Genomic DNA, 18,439 nt, shown 5'->3' with positions numbered 1-18,439 from the left:
GGGTTTGGACAACACAATAACACACGTCACAACAACCCATACTCAACTCCTGCGTATTGTGTTGTCCGAACCCAATCACTGCCTTAGGCCTGGTTGCCGGGGTGCTTCATTCAAAGCAATTACTAAACCTTCCACTTGGTCAATGCTGCTGCTTAAGTTTTCAGGCCAAAACCTAGGGGAAAAGCCATGCTTGTCCCCCGCTCCCCCATTTCATAAGCCTGAAGGGTGTCCTTCAGACCTGTAAGGTCTGGTTCAGGCAAAGCTGGACGTGAGGCCTGAGCAACGCTTTGTCCTTGCTGACACCACTGGAAGTTTGGGCACCCACCTTCCCTCATTCGCACAAACTGGGCATGAAGACAATGCCCTGACCAGGTCCCCACAACTGGTGCTCTGAATTACGCCGCTCCTACTAACAGCCATATCCACCAAGAGTTTCTTGAAACCATCCTTAACAACCGGAAGACCTCCAGGTATTCTGGACTTCACTGAGAGAACTGGTGCAGTTGGCCTAGGATCCCGGTTCTAGTACAAACCCCAGAAGTTTAGCTTCCAGATCGTGTGAGGTGCTGATTCCCCTTGATGTGGAACGAGTTAGGCCCCATCTTAACTTTTCTGTTCGGTTCCGGGTACCACACTTTGAAGAAAGGCGCAGATAAGCCGGAAAGGGTTCAGGGAAGGGCAGCGAGGATGATCTGGGACTGGAAGCAAAGCCCTGTGAGCAGAGATGGGAGGAACTGGGCATGTTCAGCCTTGAGAAGAGAAGATTGGAGAGAGGGTATCACTTTCTGAATACTTGATAGACTGTCACACAGTCTATCTTGGAGGGCCAGGATCTCTTTTCAATCATCCCAGACTGTAGGATGTGGGAAAATGGGCTTAAGCGACGGGAAGCAGGAATGTCCAGGGTGGACATCAGGAAAAATGTCCTGACTGTTCGAGTGAAGCAACAAAGGAAGCCTTAACCCAGGGAGGTGGTGGGCTCTCCCACACAGGAGGCATTGAAGAGGCAGCTGGACAGCCATCTGTCAGGGATGCTTTGATGTGGAGGCCTCCACTGAGCAGGGGGTTGGACCTAATGGCCTCATGGACCCCTTCCAATGCTGCTAGTCTAGGGTTCTAGTCCCTGCTCAGGCATGAATCTCACTGGGTTCCTTTGGGGCAGTCACTGATTCAGCCGAGCCTTCCTTGCAGGGATGTTGTGAGGATAACATGGAGAGAAGGATGGAACCTGCCTTGGGCTCCTTGCAGGAAAAGCATGAGGCTAGAAATGCAGTAATAAATAAAACTAAAATTAAACTCTCCTCCGTTTCACCAGCAAGGTCAACAGGCAGGAATGATAGTCATTGTCTTCCAGAAGGTGGCTGGTAGGAGAAGACGTGCCTAAATCCATTTTAAGCCCATCTAAGCACAGCAACTAATCTAAGAAACATAAGCTGGTATAAACTAACAAAATCCACCCCAATGCTTAGGCTGTCCTCAGGCTCCATTCCAAAATTGCCTTGGGAGGCCGGGTTCTGTCTCACCTGGCAGTCCTGGGGCTTGGCGTCCTCTTCGTCCACCAGGAACTCCTCAGCCAGGCCAACTGCCTGGAAGCAAGTCTCCAGGCGCCTGTCCCTGACCCAACTCTGCATGTCCTCGGGCAGGACGGCCAGGAACTGCTCCAGGACCACCAGCTCCAGGACCTGCTCTTTGGTCTTCTCCTCCAGCTGCAGCCACTGACAGCAAAGCTTCCAGAGCATTCCACAGGCCTCACGGGGGCCCTCGGCCTCCTGATAGCAAAACTGCCGGAAGCATGGCTCTTCTTCTGGGCTGGCAGCTCCCTCGTCTGGAGGCTCCTCCTTCGCCTTCCGATAGTCCACCATCTTCTTGGCCCAAACAGGGTTGACAGACTGATGGCTTTCTCTGCTGACTCCAGGCGAGAGCTGGGTCATCACCATTTGTCCAGGCTGCAGCACAGTGTCTGATGCTCCCTCACCAGGAGGATGATCAGCCCAAGTGTCCCTCAAACCAGATGTCAACAGCTGTGCTTCTCCTTCTTCACAGGGCAGAGGCTCTTGGACCTTCAGGGACATCTGACCCTGGTCTTCCAGGCACTCTGGTTCCTGCTTAGTATGTTCTGGTGTATCTCCTGGGAGGAGACCCTTCCAGGGTTCAGATTCTGCTGGGTCCTGTACCTCTGTCTTCACACCATCCCCTGGATTGACGCCCAGTGGCAGGCCCAGCACCGCTTTGCTTGTGTGCTCTGTTGCCCCCTTCATGCCCACCATCACGGCGTGGTCTGAACTGGCCTTCGGAGATGCTCCAAAGAGGCTTGGCTCTGTTGCTTCAGGCTGAGCCAGACTGCAGACCTTGAGACCGCCTTGTCCGTAGATGCTTCTGCCTGAAGGAGAGAACCGAGATTCAAACCATCCTTCTGCTGGACCATACCAGGAGTGCAAAGGTGGAGAGAAGAGAAAGGGCACGCATGCGTGCGTTGCACCTGATACCACCACTCTGGGCTGTCTAAAGGAGGCCCTGTAAGATTGTGCAGCTTGGGGACTATAATTAATTCCCTTGCTGCACCACAAGCCAACTACATCCAACGCTAGCAGCCATTACATCCCTTCCCTCATCCCGTTTTCAGCTCAGGCTTTCGAGCTCACCTGGAACATCCCACATCTATAGAGCTTTCCTGGGCTGCACCAAAATGCTCTTTGAGTTGCTCTCTCTCTTTCTGAATTTATGTCCACTTGGGTCGCCCCCCAAATCTGCCGATTTGTCCCACTTGGTTCCATTTCCGTTGCCACTTGCCCCCTGAAATTGCTGTATGGGAGGGTGGTAAAAAGAATTTCTAAAAATAGCTTGAAAGCATTTTAAAAACCTCAGGGAAACTCAGCCCTGCAATCTGCATGAATTATGCAAGGTGAGTGTTTGCATGTTTTGGCTTAATTTTTGCATCATCTATTCGAGTTTAATGGAAAGAAGAGACGACATTGCCCCAGGTTGTAATTTTGGGAGAGTGGCATGCCAAGAAGACTTACCCTCACAGGGAACATCTGTGTCCTGCTCCTCCTTGATCTCCTGAAAAAATGCCATCTGACAGCTGTCCGGGGGAGCACCTGCCTCTGAAGAACTTGCAGTCTCTGCCTTCAATGCCCCTGGTACCTGGAAGAACACCGAGAATCACAGTGGGGCAGGATGCACCTATATGGAGGAGAACGTGGGTACAGGACCTGTCGCAACTTCTTCATCACCCCCCGTTCTTGTGCCTTTAACAGTAGCACTACCTTCAAATGAGTTCATTATTCATTTATTTATTTAAAACATTTGTAGGCTGCCAATTACGCCATAGCATCTCTAGCTGGTTCACCATCAAAATTAAAACCACTATAAAACTAATCATACAACTAAAAACATCACAACCCTTAAAATCCATAAAACAACGTGAATTAAAATACAGATAAAATACAAAGAAGGTTTGTGGCATCAGATATTAAAAGTTTTTTTTAAAGGTAGGTCTTCGCCTGGTGCTGAAAGGAGTATAAAGAGAGCGCCAGACGACACTCCCTGGGGAGAGTGTTCCAGATACGGGGAGCAGCCACAGAAAAGACCCTCCGCCTAGGAGCCATCTCTCTCACCTCTCTGTGGGATGGCTAACACAAGAGGCCCCGGCACAGATCTCAAAGGCTGGGCAGGCATATATGGGTACAGGCGCTCCTTAAGGTAACCAGGGCCTAAACCTTTTATGGGTTTATATGTCAATACAAGCACCTTGAATTGGGCCCAGGGACACAACTGGCAACCAGTGAAATTCTTTCAGATTAGGTGCTGTATGGGCCATTCTAGAGGCACTCTAGGATTCGGACAACCAACCACTCTTGACCTAAGAAAAGTCCCGCTGGATCAGGCCCAAAGTCCATCCAGTCCAGCACTCCATATGCATGGTGACAAACCAGCTGCTCACAGGATCCCTCCAGCAGGAGGGGCGCAAGGCCTCCCCTGCCCAAGCCACTCAGAGACAGGTGTGTGCAGGCAGGCCGCCTCTGGGGAAGGAGGGAGCACTTGGCCAGCTGGGCTAGCAGCCACAGATAGCTTTCTCCACCATAAATAAATAGAGCCTTTTGGCTATTGGGCAGTACAGAAATGAGACAGATGGATGGGTGCGTGGGTCTAATCCTCTTTTTAAGCTGCCCAGATTGGAGGCCATCACCATCTTTGGTGGCAGTGAAGTCCATAGTGTAACTACGTACTGGGTGAAGAAGCATTTCCTTTTGTCCGCCATAAATCCATCACCAGCCAGCTTCATGGGATAACCCCAGGTTCTAGTACAGGGGTCCTCAAACTTTTTCAACAGGGGGCCAGTTGAAAGGCGGCGGAGGCAGCGGGTGCAGGCTGGCGAGGCAGTGGCGGCAGGCAGGTGGGCAGGCGTGTGGCGAGGGGGCGGCTCGCTCGCTCAGAGATCGTTTTCTCCGAGTGAGTCCAAAACCTCCGAGGTGAGCTGGGTAAATGGGCACAGTAGGCCGCATCCAGCCCGTAGTTTGAGGACCCCTGTCCTAGTACATCTCCCAGATTCTATGACGTCTCGAGTATGTCTTCCTCTCCACTTTCTCCACATCATTTCAAACTCCTCTGTCCTGCTTTATGTATTTATTTATACAATTTGTATGCCGTCCAATTACTAACGTCTCTGGATGGCTACTGTTCCAGAGTGTTTCCCCTCCCTCCCTCCACCTGTTGTAGCCACTCCTCATAGGGGTGTCGCTCCAACTCCTTGAACATGTTGGTTGTCTTTCTCTGCACTTTTTCCAACTCAATAATGTCCTTTCTCACATGCGGTGACCAGATACAATATTCTAAGTGCAGTTGCAGTATAAAAGGAATACAATATTGATAGTTTTATTTTCTATTCCATCCCTAATGATGCCTAGCACGGAGTTTGCCCTCTTCACAGTAGCTGTGTACTGGGTCAATGTTTTCACTGAGCTGTCCACCACCACCCCAAGATCCCTTTCTTGCTCAGTCACTGCTAGTTCAGATCCCATCAGCCTATACTTGAAGTTAGGAATTTTGCCCCAACACGCATTATTCCATCCTTGCTTACACTGAACTGCATTTGCCATTTTGATGCCCTTTCTCCCAGCTCGGAGAGAAACCTTTGGAGCTCCTCACAATCCCATTTGGTTTTAACCACCGTAAATAGACTGGTATCATCAGGAAATTTGGCCACTTCACTGCTTAGTCCTAAGTTCAGATCATTTATGGTTACATCCCTCCATTGGAAGAAATTGCCATTTCTTCCTATTCTCTGCTTTAAGTTATTTAATCAGTTACCAATCCACAAGAGGACCCTGTCTTTTATTGCATGATCGCTAAGTTTGCTCTGGAACATTTGGTGAGGGACTTTGTCAAAAGCCTTTTGAAAGTCCAAGTAAACAATGTCTCCTGGATGTTTCTGTTCACATACTTAGTGACAATGAACTCTACAGCACTTAACCTTCTGGGAGCCATGTTGGTCCTATTTTAGCAGGGCTTGTACCTCTATAGTCTCACTGGTTCTTTCTTTCATAATGCTTTCAACCCATTTATCCAGAACAGATGTAAACTGGTTTGCGATTTCCCAAATCTCTTACTAAATTTGGTGTTATATTCGCCATTCACCAGTCCTCTGATACAGAGGCTGATTTTTGGGACCCGTTACGTATTTCTGTAAGAAGGTCAGTAGCCTAGCAATTTACTGACTTTCAATTTGCCAAAAAAATTATGAATATTACCTTTTGTCACCACTATCAGCTTGCATTCCTCAGACTCCCTTCCTGAATACACCAGTTCAGAAACGGGGTTCTGTGTCATCCATTGTGAAGACAGAGAAAAATAATTCATTCAGATTCTTTACAATCTGCTTCCCCAACTTTGGTGCTGCTTTCATTAAATTATCATCCAGTGGTCCAGCAGCCTCTCTAGCTGGTTTCTTTCTTCCAATATATTGAAAGAATTCCTTCTTGTTGGTCTTGATGTTGCTAGTGATGTGCTCCTCAAAATGCTTTTTGTTTCACCCTTGCACAAGCTTGTGCTTCCTTGTGTTTTCCTCATTTGGGCAAGACTTTCATTTTGAAAAAGAAACTTTGCAATAGATTCCTTGGCTATTGAAACCGAGAAGATGGGCCCCAACATCTTATAATAAATGAATAAATAAATAAACATTGATCTTACTGAGCTGCTTCAGATAAACAGCATGAAAAATAATATTTTAAATCCTTTATATCTGTTTTTATAGCACCTCCTACTGTTTTATTGTACTTTTTCTATTGCCTGCTTGCTTGCTTTATTATAGTTTTTATCTTGTGCACTGCACTGAGAGGATTTTGCCCTTAAAGCTGACCAAAAATAATTTAAACATAAAGAAATCTTTATTTTCTTTTTTCAAAGTATTATGGAATTTCAGAAAGACAAAGGTGATTCTGATTGAAATGCTAACCTTTACAAAATAGCATGGAAAGATACTCACCCACCCTTCCCACCCGTCTTCCCCTCGGTGCTGCTGCTGCTGCTGCAGGAACTGCTCCGCCAGGGCCACTGCTCGGCCACAAGACCCCGGGCTCCCCTCCCTGACACGGGTCTGGATCTGGGGCGGCAGGACAGCCAGGAACTGCTCCAGGACCAGCAGCTCCATGATCTGCTCCTTCGAGTGTTTCTCCGGCTGCAGCCACTGCCGGCACAGCTCCCGCAGTCGGCTGCAGGCCTCGCGGGGCCCCTCGGCCTCCTGGTAGCGGAACTGCCGGAAGCGCCGGCGGACGCACTCCGCATCTGGGCCCTCCTCCTTGACGGGGCTGCAGCTGGACTCCTCTTTGGCCAGAGGGCTTCTGGGGGCTTCCTGGGCAAGGCCAGGCAGGAGTTGGGCCACCGCTTCTCCGCGAGGCTGTAGATCCGCGTCAGACGCTGCCTTGGAAGGAGAGAAATCCACCTGAGAGAGGACCCTCCATCCAGACTTGAGTGGCGCTGGCTTCCCTTGTTCAGCGGATGGAGATGGAACCGCCTCCAGGAACTGCTGCCACTGGGCATCCCAGCCTTCCTGCAGTGCCCCCTCGGGCTCCCGTTTCACAGGAGCAGGTCCTTCCCAGAATTCCCTCAGGCTCTCAGGCTGGGGGACATGAGGTCCCTTCTCTGCTCCGGATTCCAGCTGCTCCAACCCCTCTGCCTGCGCTCTCAGCTCTGCCACACTCTCCAAGTTTAGATCTAACTCAGGTGTATCTTCATATCCTGCTGCCATTTTAGTTTGTGGGCCAAGATTGGCCTCCGTTGGCAGGCTGAGCTTCCCAGCAAAAGACTGAACTGAGAAACAAACCAGAGTCCGCCAGTGTTTGAATTGTGATTCAGTCACTGTGGAGTGTTTGGCTAAGGAGAAGAGGGATAATGTTAGCAATTCCGAAAGAACAAGTTGAACCTGTCACAAAGTTTTGGAACACTCCTGTGCTCCTATTCGGAATTCTGGCCACGCCATTCCGTTCCCCTCCTTTTTTTCTCTTCTTCCCACCATCCCCAACTGTCAGCCAGTCTTCCAAGCTCACTGAGTACAATCAGTCCTTCCTAGGCTGCTTGTAGGTTCTCTCTACCAGCCCACAACTTATAGTAATTTTCTTTAAAAAAAAAAAAAAGGTAATTCATCTGAGCTTGCCTTTCTCTAAGCAGGCTAATACTTCTGCTGTCTATACTAATGGCGCCAGTTGGGCTACATCAAGATCCACTTGGAAAATGAGTTGTTTAGGGAGCCAGTATAAGGTGGGGGTTAGAACATTGGACTGAGGATCCAGGGGATCTGGGTTCTAGTCCCTACTGAGTTCCCAGCGTGACTTTGCCCCAGTGACCCCCTCGCAGCCTGGCCCACCTCACAGGGTTGTTGGGGTGAGGATAAAATGGAGCTATGCAAACCATCTTGGGTTCCTTACATGATGAAAATAGAAAGGATATAAATGCAGCGCTGCTGTTATTGTTGTTCGCATTGCAAGGCAAAGGCACACGCACCCCCCTCACACATGTATGTGTAGGCGCACGCGCGCGCACGCGCGCACACACACACACACAACATGGAGGCCACATACCAGCCACGGGGTGGGGGTGGGGGGGAGAGCTGGAAGAAGGTAATGCTCCATGGCCTCATTTGTCAGCTTGGGGCACATGTTTTGGGCCAAGCGCATTGCCCTCTGTAACTTCATATTTGGTTTTACAAATGATGTTTACCTCAAGAATATCCTTCCTGGTATGCAGGACATCAATGGAACAAGAGAAAGTGTTAACCTTTAATTATCTTTTTACTGCTTTTTTCTATCCAAACTGTTTTAAGAACGGTTTCTTTCTTTGTTTTTCTTTTTTGCATGAACTAACTTGCATACAGGTTCAGCTTAAAGATGTTCTCAGGAAAGGAACTCATCTGTAACATGGGGACTGCCTGTGTTTCATCTGAACTCCACCATGTTCTTCTCCAACTTTCCTATGGTCTCTTCCAAATTTGCAAGCTCCTTCAGGGCAGGGATCTGTTCCTTGTCTATAAAACCATGTAATGTTTTGAGAGCCATTGTGGTGCAGAGGTCCAGAACATGGGTCTCCAACCAGCTGGAGCCAACTTTGGGCCTGTCATAGATGGCACCTGCCCTACCTCACAGGGCTGTTGTTGTGAGGATAAGAGTGAAAGGAGAATTATGTAAGCTACCTTGAGTTCCTTGACAGGAAAAAGGGTGAGATATACATAGAATAAATAAAGCAACATGTACAACTACAGCATTATTAGTTATCTGGAATTCTGCAAAATTTTTAAAATTGTGACTGGCTGGGTTCTTCCCTTTACTCCCTGAACATGTCTCCAATTCTTCATCTCCTCTATCCTTTTGCTCTGTGTCTTATTTCTCTGTACATGTTGCCCATCCCGCATCCTTTCTTTAGCCCAAAGTTTCTGGAGTCCTTTCACTTCCCCAGAGTATTTCTGTAGTCCTTATTTTGTCCCCTAGCCTATAAAATTTGTGGTCCCACTCATCCAAACCATCTCCCCTGGACTGCAAACATGCTTGTTCTTTTGTCCCCCTGCAATCACAAAATTCACATCTCAGTCTCTCCAGCTGGATCCCAGCTTGCCCTCAAAAATTACCAGCCTGCAAACTTATTTTATGACCGGCTAAGAGGCTGCCAGGCTCTGTGGGATCCAGATGAGGGGGTGCCCCTGTCTCCACAGCCAGCATGGAAATACTGTCCTGCTTTTAACATGTTTGTTTTTTTAAAAAAAATCAAGGTTGGAATAGAAAATGGAGCTGTCAAGATCCTACTCCCTTTATACAAATCTTTGGCATGACTGCGCTTGGAATATTGTGTTCTGGTCATCTCACCTGAAAAAGGACATTCTTGAGCTGGGAACAGGAGAGAGAAGAGCTACAGAAATGATCAGGTGGCCGGAGCAGCCCTCCGGCAAGGAGCGGCTACAACAACTGGGGCCCTTTAGCTTAGAAAAATGGTGAGGAAGGGGAGACATGATAGAGGAGTTTAAAATAAAGCATGGTGTTGAGAAAGTAGAGAGGGGGACATTTTAATCCTTCTCCTGAAAGACTTCAATCCAAAGGGATCATCTCATGAAGCTGATGGGTGGGAGGTTTAGGACAGACAAAAGGAAGGATTTCTTCACACGGTTAAATTAAGGATTTTGCTGCCACAAGAAGTGGGGATGGCTGCCCATCTGAATGGGTCCCAAAGGGGACTGAACAAATTCATGAGGGAGGAAGCTATCCGTGGCTACTAGCCCTGCTGGCCATGAGCTCCCTGCTTCCCCAGAGGCGGCCTGCCTGCACACGCCCGTTGCTGAGGATCTTGGGCAGGCGGAGGTCTTGCACCCTCCTGCTGGAGGGATCCTGTGGGCAGCTGGTTTGCCTCCGTGTGTACCCAGTGCTGGACGAGATGGACCTTTAGTCTGACCCAGCAGGGCTATTCTCACATCTAAAATTGCCTGCTCCCCACTCGGCTGGCCAAAAAAAGGTGGAGCGAGCCACTGCCCTATCCTGAATTCCAGGCACACCTCTGGAAATGCCAATTGCATTCTGAAATACAAGACAGACTAAGAAGAGCCAGCAAGTGGTTCCACCAAGAACTGAAGGTTGTGGACGGATTTCTTACGGCTAAAGCGCTTGCAGAATAACGGTGTAATTAAAATTGTGCTGGGTGGAAGGGAGGCTCCATCCAATCTAGCATTTGGTCCGCACCGTAGCCCACCAGCTGCTTCCGGGAAGCCACAAGCAGAGGCGCAAATACAGAGCTGGACTGCGGCAGAATATCTCCGGTATCCCTGGGAAGTTTCCACCTGGGCTCTGGAGAGGGTGGGTGCCTGCTTGTTTTTGCACTGCTTGTTCTTGCGCTGCGGCACTTCCTCCACCCCGATACTTATTGCAGCGTTTGCCTTGCGTGCAACAAGCTTTTCCAAAGAGCAACCGCTCTGCAGTTTTTGCACGTCGGTTCCCTTTGCCAATATCCCCCCACCCCACTCCGAGATATGCCCATCTGCGGTTCGCCGTGCCTCTGAGGAAGGGTAGCGCGTCCTCGAAAGCGAATTACCCAAAGATACGTGCCTTGACCCGCAAGACACCCTTCCACACACCTGATCCTCCGCTTGCCCGAAGACGGCATCGGACTGGGCTGTGCAGATGCAAAGCGGACATTCAAAGGCTCCGCCTCGCTTCTCCGCGTCTCCCCAGGGAGGCGGAGCAGGAAGTGATCCGGGGTTGGACCCCCCCCCCATTCACACGCAGGGCTGTCCAGGAAGCGTCGCAGGCAGGTGGCCCCTTGGCTTGCCAGGCAACCCCCCCCCCCCAAATATTGGGGGAAACAAAACAAGACGGACGACTGGAAGAGGCGGGGAGATCATGCATTTCGAGCATCAATCTGGATGTTGATGTGTGAGCAGCTTTCCTCCGATGTGCCAGACTGCAGCTTCCATAATCCCCAGCCAGCTGGCACACAGCAGGCTGCGGAAGGGGGTTATATTGTACGAGCCTCATCTTTTCCTGCAGTTCTCGGGAAAAATCGGGGGGGGGCTCCCTTGCAAGCCGTCAGAACTACAATTCCCAGAGGCCCTGGGAGAACCGAGGAGGGGGTGTCCCCGTTATGGATTTCATCGCGACTGCATCATTTAGTGATGGGAGTCTTCTTGGACAAGCCCCTCTCCATGGGCCCGCTCCTTCTGCTGCCTCGCCACCGGAGGCTCTCGCTTCTTCTGCCCACATGCAGAGTGCTCCGGGTGGCTGCAGCGTCACCGGACCAGAGAGAGGCCGCAGACGAGCAGATTGCAATGGCGAAGAGACGCTCGCACTCCACGGGGTTCTGGTCCCTGGGCCCCTCGGAGTGCGCAGGCCTCACCTGCCCCACCACCTGCAGGGATTCTAAGGTGACCATCAGCCGGGAAGGTGGGGGCGATGCCTAGGGTGCAGGACAAGCCACTTGGGAGAAGCACGGTGCTCCCTGTAGAGGTGCACTGCAACACCCAGCAGCCCGGCCAACAGCCGGGGTGAGCGAACGGGACTTGAAGTCCATCAACACTGGAACAGTCGCATGTTCCACACGCCCTACTCTAGACTGGAATCATTGCTCATTCCTGTGAGAAACAGCAGGGTCTCTGCTGGGATCAGTGTGGATGCTTTGCTGGCATTGCTTATTTGCTTCTGATGTTATAATTCAGCATTGACCTGCCTGGATCTACTCCTAAATAAAATAAAATATGGGCTGTTCCGACCTTTCGTGCCTCGGCCCCCACCAGTTCAGTCCTCCTTACATTATCCATACAAAATGCCTTCCTCATTGCCCTAGGATTACTTTTTACTCACACAGAGGAAACTCTTTGTGCTGTGAGGTCACAGCAAAAGTAAAAGCATCAAAAATCGTGAGAAGGATGTATGCCACCCTTCCAAAGCAGGCCTACACTGAATGCTTCTGAAGATCTGTCATGGAAAATCCTTTCCAACCTTGGGATCAAAATGCTTAAACTGGGAGAGGCGCCCGCCAGCTAACCTTTTGCAGACAACACTCTGTGAAGCTTCTCTTTCTTCCTTGCTCGCTTTTCATGTTTCTATGCTGTCTTTCCAGACCAAACCTACTGAAGGCAGTGTATAAAATAGGACACAAATAAAATGATCTGATGTCATAGAATTGCAGGTATTTTTAAGATGTAGAAAGCAAATGCATAATAATTTATAATGGTACAGACCAAATTTCTCCTTACCAGGTCAGCAGCTTTCACGACCGTCACTCCCCACCTGGCTCCAAAACACTAGCAAAATCGGTGTCTCACATACCACTTCAAAACACACACACGCCTCGTACTATAATCAGCAACTTCTCCGTTGGCCTGTCAAAATGTATGTGCCATTACAAATAGTTCCTGCTAGGTTAGGCCACTGAGAAGGGCCTTTTTAAAGCCAAACATTTTATAGGAATAAAGTTCACCGTTACCACAAAGATCAGGGACTGTAGGCCAGCAGGCCCTTAAGTCGCCTGTTCAGTAATCCGGCCCTGATCCACACAGCCTGGATTTTACTCGCCAGAAAAAAGTGATAGTAGGCCAAGAGCTGGGCCATACACACTCAACCACCCCACCACCTTTTAGTGGATTACCCGGATGGAGCTCAGAGAATTTCTGCTTTGGCTCAAATGCATGAATTACAAAATCCAAATTAACTGGAGCAAATGTAGGGCGACTTCTCCTTCAGACCTTTCCAGTAAGCAGCTGACTCCAACATCCAATTTAGAAAGACTTTATTAAACTTGGGAGGAAAGAAATAAAAAGCAAGGTACAATAAAAGAATAGCTAAACAAAAGTAGCTTCTACATAGCCTATACAGAGCTACTATAAGCTAAATTCCAGAATAACTTTCATTCTAAGGCATGGAGGGTTCCATGAATATTGAGCTGAAGACAAAACTGCGGGGGGTGGGGGGGGAAGACCCTGCCTGCCTTTAACTTGTGGCACAGGGCAGGTGAAACAGGTGCGTGGAGGAAGTCCACCCATTAAGAGCTGGGTGGGGGTGCCTATGCGGGCTGATGGGTCTGTTTAACTCACACACAGGCAGGTGGAAGCCCGTCTTTGCCAAGGCAAGAAATCTCGCACAAGGCTCCCTTTCTGGACTTTAGGGGCCCTCAAGGCGATGCTTCTTCGGAGGTCTCCCAGCATCAATTGCAACCTCGGTGCTGCCCAGTGTTGTGTGGGGTGCAGCTGCTTAGCACCTCCACCAAGTCACTCTCCTGCCCCCGGGCATGATTGGGGGGCAGTGCCTTGCTTCAGGCCTGAGCTGTTTGCCTCCATTCTGCAGCAGGCGGAAGCCATCTTCAGTTCTTCTCCACTGCAATATTCATGTAGTGCATTGCATTGCGGGGGGGGGGATTTGAGATGGCAGCTGCCCACTGTGGAATGGAATGGAGCATTTTGGAGGGGGCGAGGAAGGAAAAACGGTGCGGTACCTCAAACGTTACCACAGAGAGCTCCTGCAGTCACAGAGCTGAACAGAAGAGTCACATCCATCTGTTGATAACCTACGTGCATTCAAATGTGAATGGTGTTACTCATTAAATCAGTTCACTGGAAATATAGTAAAACTGAAAGAATCCTAACAAAATAATGAAAACAAAAGAAGTGGGGAGAGGAAACAGTAGTGATAATAAAGTGGATTGGTCATATTAACCTTCATAAGATCAATATACCTTCCAACAGAAATGATTACAGTTTTGTTCCAGTAATTAATAAGTTCTATGTAACCATTGTGGAACTAATCAGAAGTTAAGAAACTTGATCATTTTCCTTCCTGGTGGAAAAATGAAAATTATAGGGTTTCATTAAGAGTGGCGTAAGGAGCAGGCTGCACCTTCCCTTTCAAAGGTGTTCTCCGGTGCGTAAGGAAATTTGGTTTTCTTGGTAAAGCTCTTTACGCCCTACGACAAAGCTTTAGCTGGATTGTACCGCTTCTGCCCGGTGTGTATTCTTTCATGCTTGAGGAGGTTGGAGCGATGGCCAAAGCTTTTGTCACAGACTGGGCAGTGAAACGGAGTCTCCTTGGTGTGGGTCCTCTGGTGTGCAGAGTAGGCCGATTTGTCCCGGAAGTTTTTGGGACAGAGAGAGCACTGGTAGGGCCGCACCCCTGTGTGGATCCTCTCGTGCTGGACCAGGCCGGCATTTTGAGAGAACGTTTTTCCGCACTCCAGGCATACGTACGGCCTCTCTCCGGTGTGAGCCCTCCTGTGCTTCCGCAGCGAGGAGGCATCGCCAAAGCTCTTCTCGCACTCGGTGCACTTGTACGGCTTCTCTCCGGTGTGGATCCTTTCGTGCACGATGAGGTTCGTGCGATGGCGGAAGCTCTTCCCGCAGGCCGAGCACGGGTACGGCTTCTCATCCGTGTGGATCCTACGGTGCACGTGGAAGGCCGACATGCTCCGGAAGCCCTTCCCACAGTCAGGGCACTCGTGGGGCTTCTCTCCTGTGTGGATTCTCTGATGTCGGATAAGGTCGAACCTGTGCAGGAAGCTTTGCCCACACTCAAGGCAACGGTGGGGCTTCTCTCCTGTGTGGATCTTCTGGTGAGCCACCAGCCCGTTTTTCTTGCTAAACCTTTGACCGCACTCGGGGCAAGAGAAAGGCTTCACCTGCGTGTGGGTTTTTTCATGTGTGGTAAGGTGTGAGCGCTGGTTGAAGCTCTGTCCACATTCCCCACAGATAAATGGCTTCTCTCCAGTGTGGGTGCTCTGATGTGCAATCAGGACATCCAGCCCAGTGAAGCTCTCGCCACAATCCCAGCATGTGTACGGATTCTCCCCAGAACCTGTTTGGAAATGGACAGATTCACCTGCTTCGTTACCAGAGGATGACCCCTGCTGGTTCTCCGAAGCTTCCCCCTGACCTGAATACTGGGAGATGCTCTGCTCAGTTCGTCTTGGCAGCATCCAGGATAGTCCAGAGCCTCCAGAGTTGACAGGCAGGGCCTTCTCTTTCCACAGTGGCCTCCCATCACCTGCTGGAAGAAGAAAAGAATCCTTACCACATGGGAGTGGCCTTCACAGGGGAGAAAGAAAGGCTTGGGCCTGACTGTAGCCCCAGGGAAAGCTAAAAACGCCAAGATCCATCCATCTCGGAGGAAGCATTCCCAGGGGTGGGCAGGACCAAAGGCAAGCAGGCAAGGCCAAAAATATGAGCATCTTGTAGTTTAAAACACTTACCATTATTGAGTAGCAATAGCAGATAAAGATCAGCTTCTTTAGAGTGGAGGACAAACGCCACCAAACGCTAGACAGCCAGCCAGAAAGGGGCAGCTGGAGGAAAGGGGATGATGGGACTCCCTGGGGACTGTGAGCAGGGCTGACAGGGCCCTTGGGCTGGCGTCTCCGCCCCTCTGGCGTGAACGCTCTGGCACTCTAGCGGACCAAATCGGACTGCTGGGGGATCCCACCCAGGCCTGGCCGTTCTCCGGCAATGGTGCTCCGAGGCCTTGGACACAGCCGTTCCCAGCCTTGCTACCCAAGCACCTTTTCAATGCAGAGACGTCGGGAGTGAGCCCGGAAACCTCTGCCTGGGCTCTGACCTACACACCTCTTTCCCAGCTCCAGTTTCCCCAGGACTACCCCTAAAACCTTCTTGCCGTAGAAAAATGGAAGAGTAGAACAGGGAAGGGCCAAGAAGACCGTCAGGCCCAGCTCCCTGCCCAGTGCAGGGGCTCCAAGTTCAGGAGCTCGTGTGGCGGTAACGGGGCCGGGGAAGCAACGGCGTTCATTCTCTGCCTGCCTCCTGGCACAAGCTGTTAGCTCTAAACATGTGGGTGCCGTGGCAGCACGTCCTTGCCCAGTGGAGCTGAGAGCGGGGCAGTGGCCACTGCCATGTTCAGCACCGTCCATGCCCAGAGGGGAGGGGAGGGGAGGGGAGGGGAGGGGAGGGGGGGTCGCTTTGGTTTACCGAGCCTCCATCTCCCTCACGGGACTCCCGGTCCCTTCGAGGCCAGGGCTGGAGTGCCTCTACTTGGAGTTGGGCGACCGAGACAGATTGGGGATTCTGTTGGTGTACCGTGCACCCTTCTGCCCAACAGTCTCCCTGCCTGAGCTGACGGAGACTGTCTCGGACCTGGTGTTGAGGATCCCCAGGATGTTGGTCCTGGGGGACTTCAATCTCCATGCCGAGACTGGTCTGACCGGGGCGGCTCAGGACTTCATGGCCTCCATGACGGCCATGGGCCTGTCTCAACACGTCATCGGCCCGACCCATGAATGTGGACACACTCTGGATCTGGTTTTCTCGACGGGGCAGGAAGAGGGTGGTCTGAGGGTGAGTAATTTATGTCTGACACCCCTGTCATGGTCAGATCACTTCCTGGTGAGGTTTGTGCTCGAGAGCGGCCTCTCCCTCTGTAAGGGTGCGGACCCCATTGTGTGGGTCCGCCCCCGGAGCCAGATGGATCCGGATGGATTCCTGAAGGCCCTGGGGAGTTTCCGGCTAACAAGACTGGTGCTCCTGTCGAGGCTCTGGTTGAACTGTGGAACGGGGAGATGACCAGGGCTGTTGACACGATCGCTCCTAAGCATCCTCTCCCGCCGGGCAGAGCCCACTCTTCCCCCTGGTATACACCTGAATTGTGGGCGATGAAGCAGGCTGGGAGACATCTAGAGCGTAGGTGGAGGAGATCACGGGATGAATCTGACTAAACACACTTGAGAGCCCATTATCGGGCCTATGCTGTGGCGGTGAGGGCGGCGAAAAAGAATTTCTTTTCCGTTTCCATTGCCTCCTCAAAATGCCATCCAGCGGAGCTTTTTTGAGTGGTGCAAGGCCTGGTTTGTCCAGGTCCTAAGAAAGATCTGGTTCCACCCTTGAAGGCCCGCTGTGACGACTTTGCCAAGCATTTCAGGGAGAAAATCGCTCAGATTCGTCACGAGCTAGACTCTACTAGTGACTCAGAGGTTTTTGGGGAGATACCAATGCCTCCATCTGGTCCAAAATTAATGGATGAATTTCAGTTATTGCGGCCTGATAACGTGGACAAGGTGCTTGGATGAGTACGTCCCACCACTTGCATACTGGACCCTTGCCCATCTTGGTTAATAAATAATTCCAAGCACGGGATTGGGAACTGGATCTTGGAAGTGGTTAACGCCTCTCTGAGGGAGGGTCGGGTGTCTGCCCCTTTAAAGGAGGCGGTAGTCCAACCGGTCCTGAAGAAAGCGTCACTGGATCCAGAGATGGCCACTAATTATAGACCAGTGGCCAACATCCCATTTCTGGGCAAGGTGTTGGAGCGGGTGGTGGCAGGACAACTCCAAGCTCTCTTGGATGAAACTGATTATCTGGACCCATTTCAGTCCGGCTTCAGACCCGGGTATGGTACTGAATCTGCCTTGGTCGCCCTGTATGATGACCTGTGCAGGGAGAAGGACAGGGGGAGTGCATCCCTGTTGGTTCTTCTGGGCCTCTCAGCGGCTTTCGATACCATCGACCATGGTATCCTTCTGGATAGGCTAGCGGGATTGGGAGTAGGAGGCACAACTTTGCAGTGGTTCCACTCCTATCTCAACAGCCGATTCCAGAAGGTGGTGCTGGGGGACTATGGCTCTATTTTGTCCCCTTTGCTGTTCAAAATCTACATGAAACCGCTGGGAGAGGTCATCAGGAGGTGTGGGCCGTGGAACCATCAGTACGCTGATGATACCCAGCTCTACCTCTCGTTCTCCGCCAATCCAGGTGAGGCAGTGGCTGTGCTGAACCAGTGCCGGGCTGAGGTAATGGGCTGGATGAGGGCCAATAAACTGAAGCTCAATCCAGACAAGACGGAGGTCCTGTTGGTTGGTGGATCGGGCTTCGGAGAGGGTGGATTTGACCTGGTCCCGAATGGGGTTGCACTCCCTCTTAGGGACAAGGTTCGCAGCTTAGGAGTGCTCCTCAACCCGGAGCTTTCATTGGAAGCTCAGGTGACAGCGGCGGCGAGGAGCGCTTTCCTCCAGCTTCGGCTGATGAATCAGCTGTGCCCCTACCTGGGGTACGACTTCCTGGCGATGGTGACACACGCGCTGGTGACTTCCCGCCTTGACTTCTGTAACACGCTTTACATGGGGCTTCCTTTGAAGACGGTCCGGATACTTCAGTTGGTTCAAAATAGAGCTGCCAGGCTGCTGACGGGGACTGGGCGTTACGTTCACATGACTCCAGTCCTCCGTCAGCTTCACTGGCTTCCCATTGAAGTCCGGGCCCAATTCAAGGTGTTGGTGATGATCTATAAAGCCCTAAACGGCTTGGGTCCTGGCTATCTGAAGGAGCGCTTACGTCCATATATGCCTGCCCGCCCCCTGAGATCTGCGGGAGAGGCCCTTCTCCAGGAACCCTCCATGAAGGAAATTAGGAGGGTCGGAACTCGGAGGAGGGCTTTCTCTGCGGTGGCGCCCCATCTATGGAATGCGCTCCCCAGAGAGGTCC

General features: G+C 51.0%; 1 protein-coding gene across 1 annotated transcript in view; it reads right to left on the bottom strand.

The window, feature by feature from the left end:
* Positions 1 to 18,439, bottom strand: part of LOC123035061 — an 87,189-nt gene that overhangs the window by 57,687 nt on the left and 11,063 nt on the right. Inside the window, exon 5 of the mRNA XM_044452902.1 lies at positions 13,945 to 15,002. Within this exon, the coding sequence (XP_044308837.1) occupies positions 13,945 to 15,002 (1,058 nt within the window). The remainder of the gene's footprint in view (positions 1 to 13,944; positions 15,003 to 18,439) is intronic.

This window comes from Varanus komodoensis, unplaced genomic scaffold (assembly GCF_004798865.1).
Source record: "Varanus komodoensis strain SLA01 unplaced genomic scaffold, ASM479886v1 scaffold76, whole genome shotgun sequence".
Classification (NCBI taxonomy): Eukaryota; Metazoa; Chordata; class Lepidosauria; order Squamata; family Varanidae; genus Varanus; species Varanus komodoensis.
This window is presented reverse-complemented; position numbering and strand designations above follow the sequence as displayed.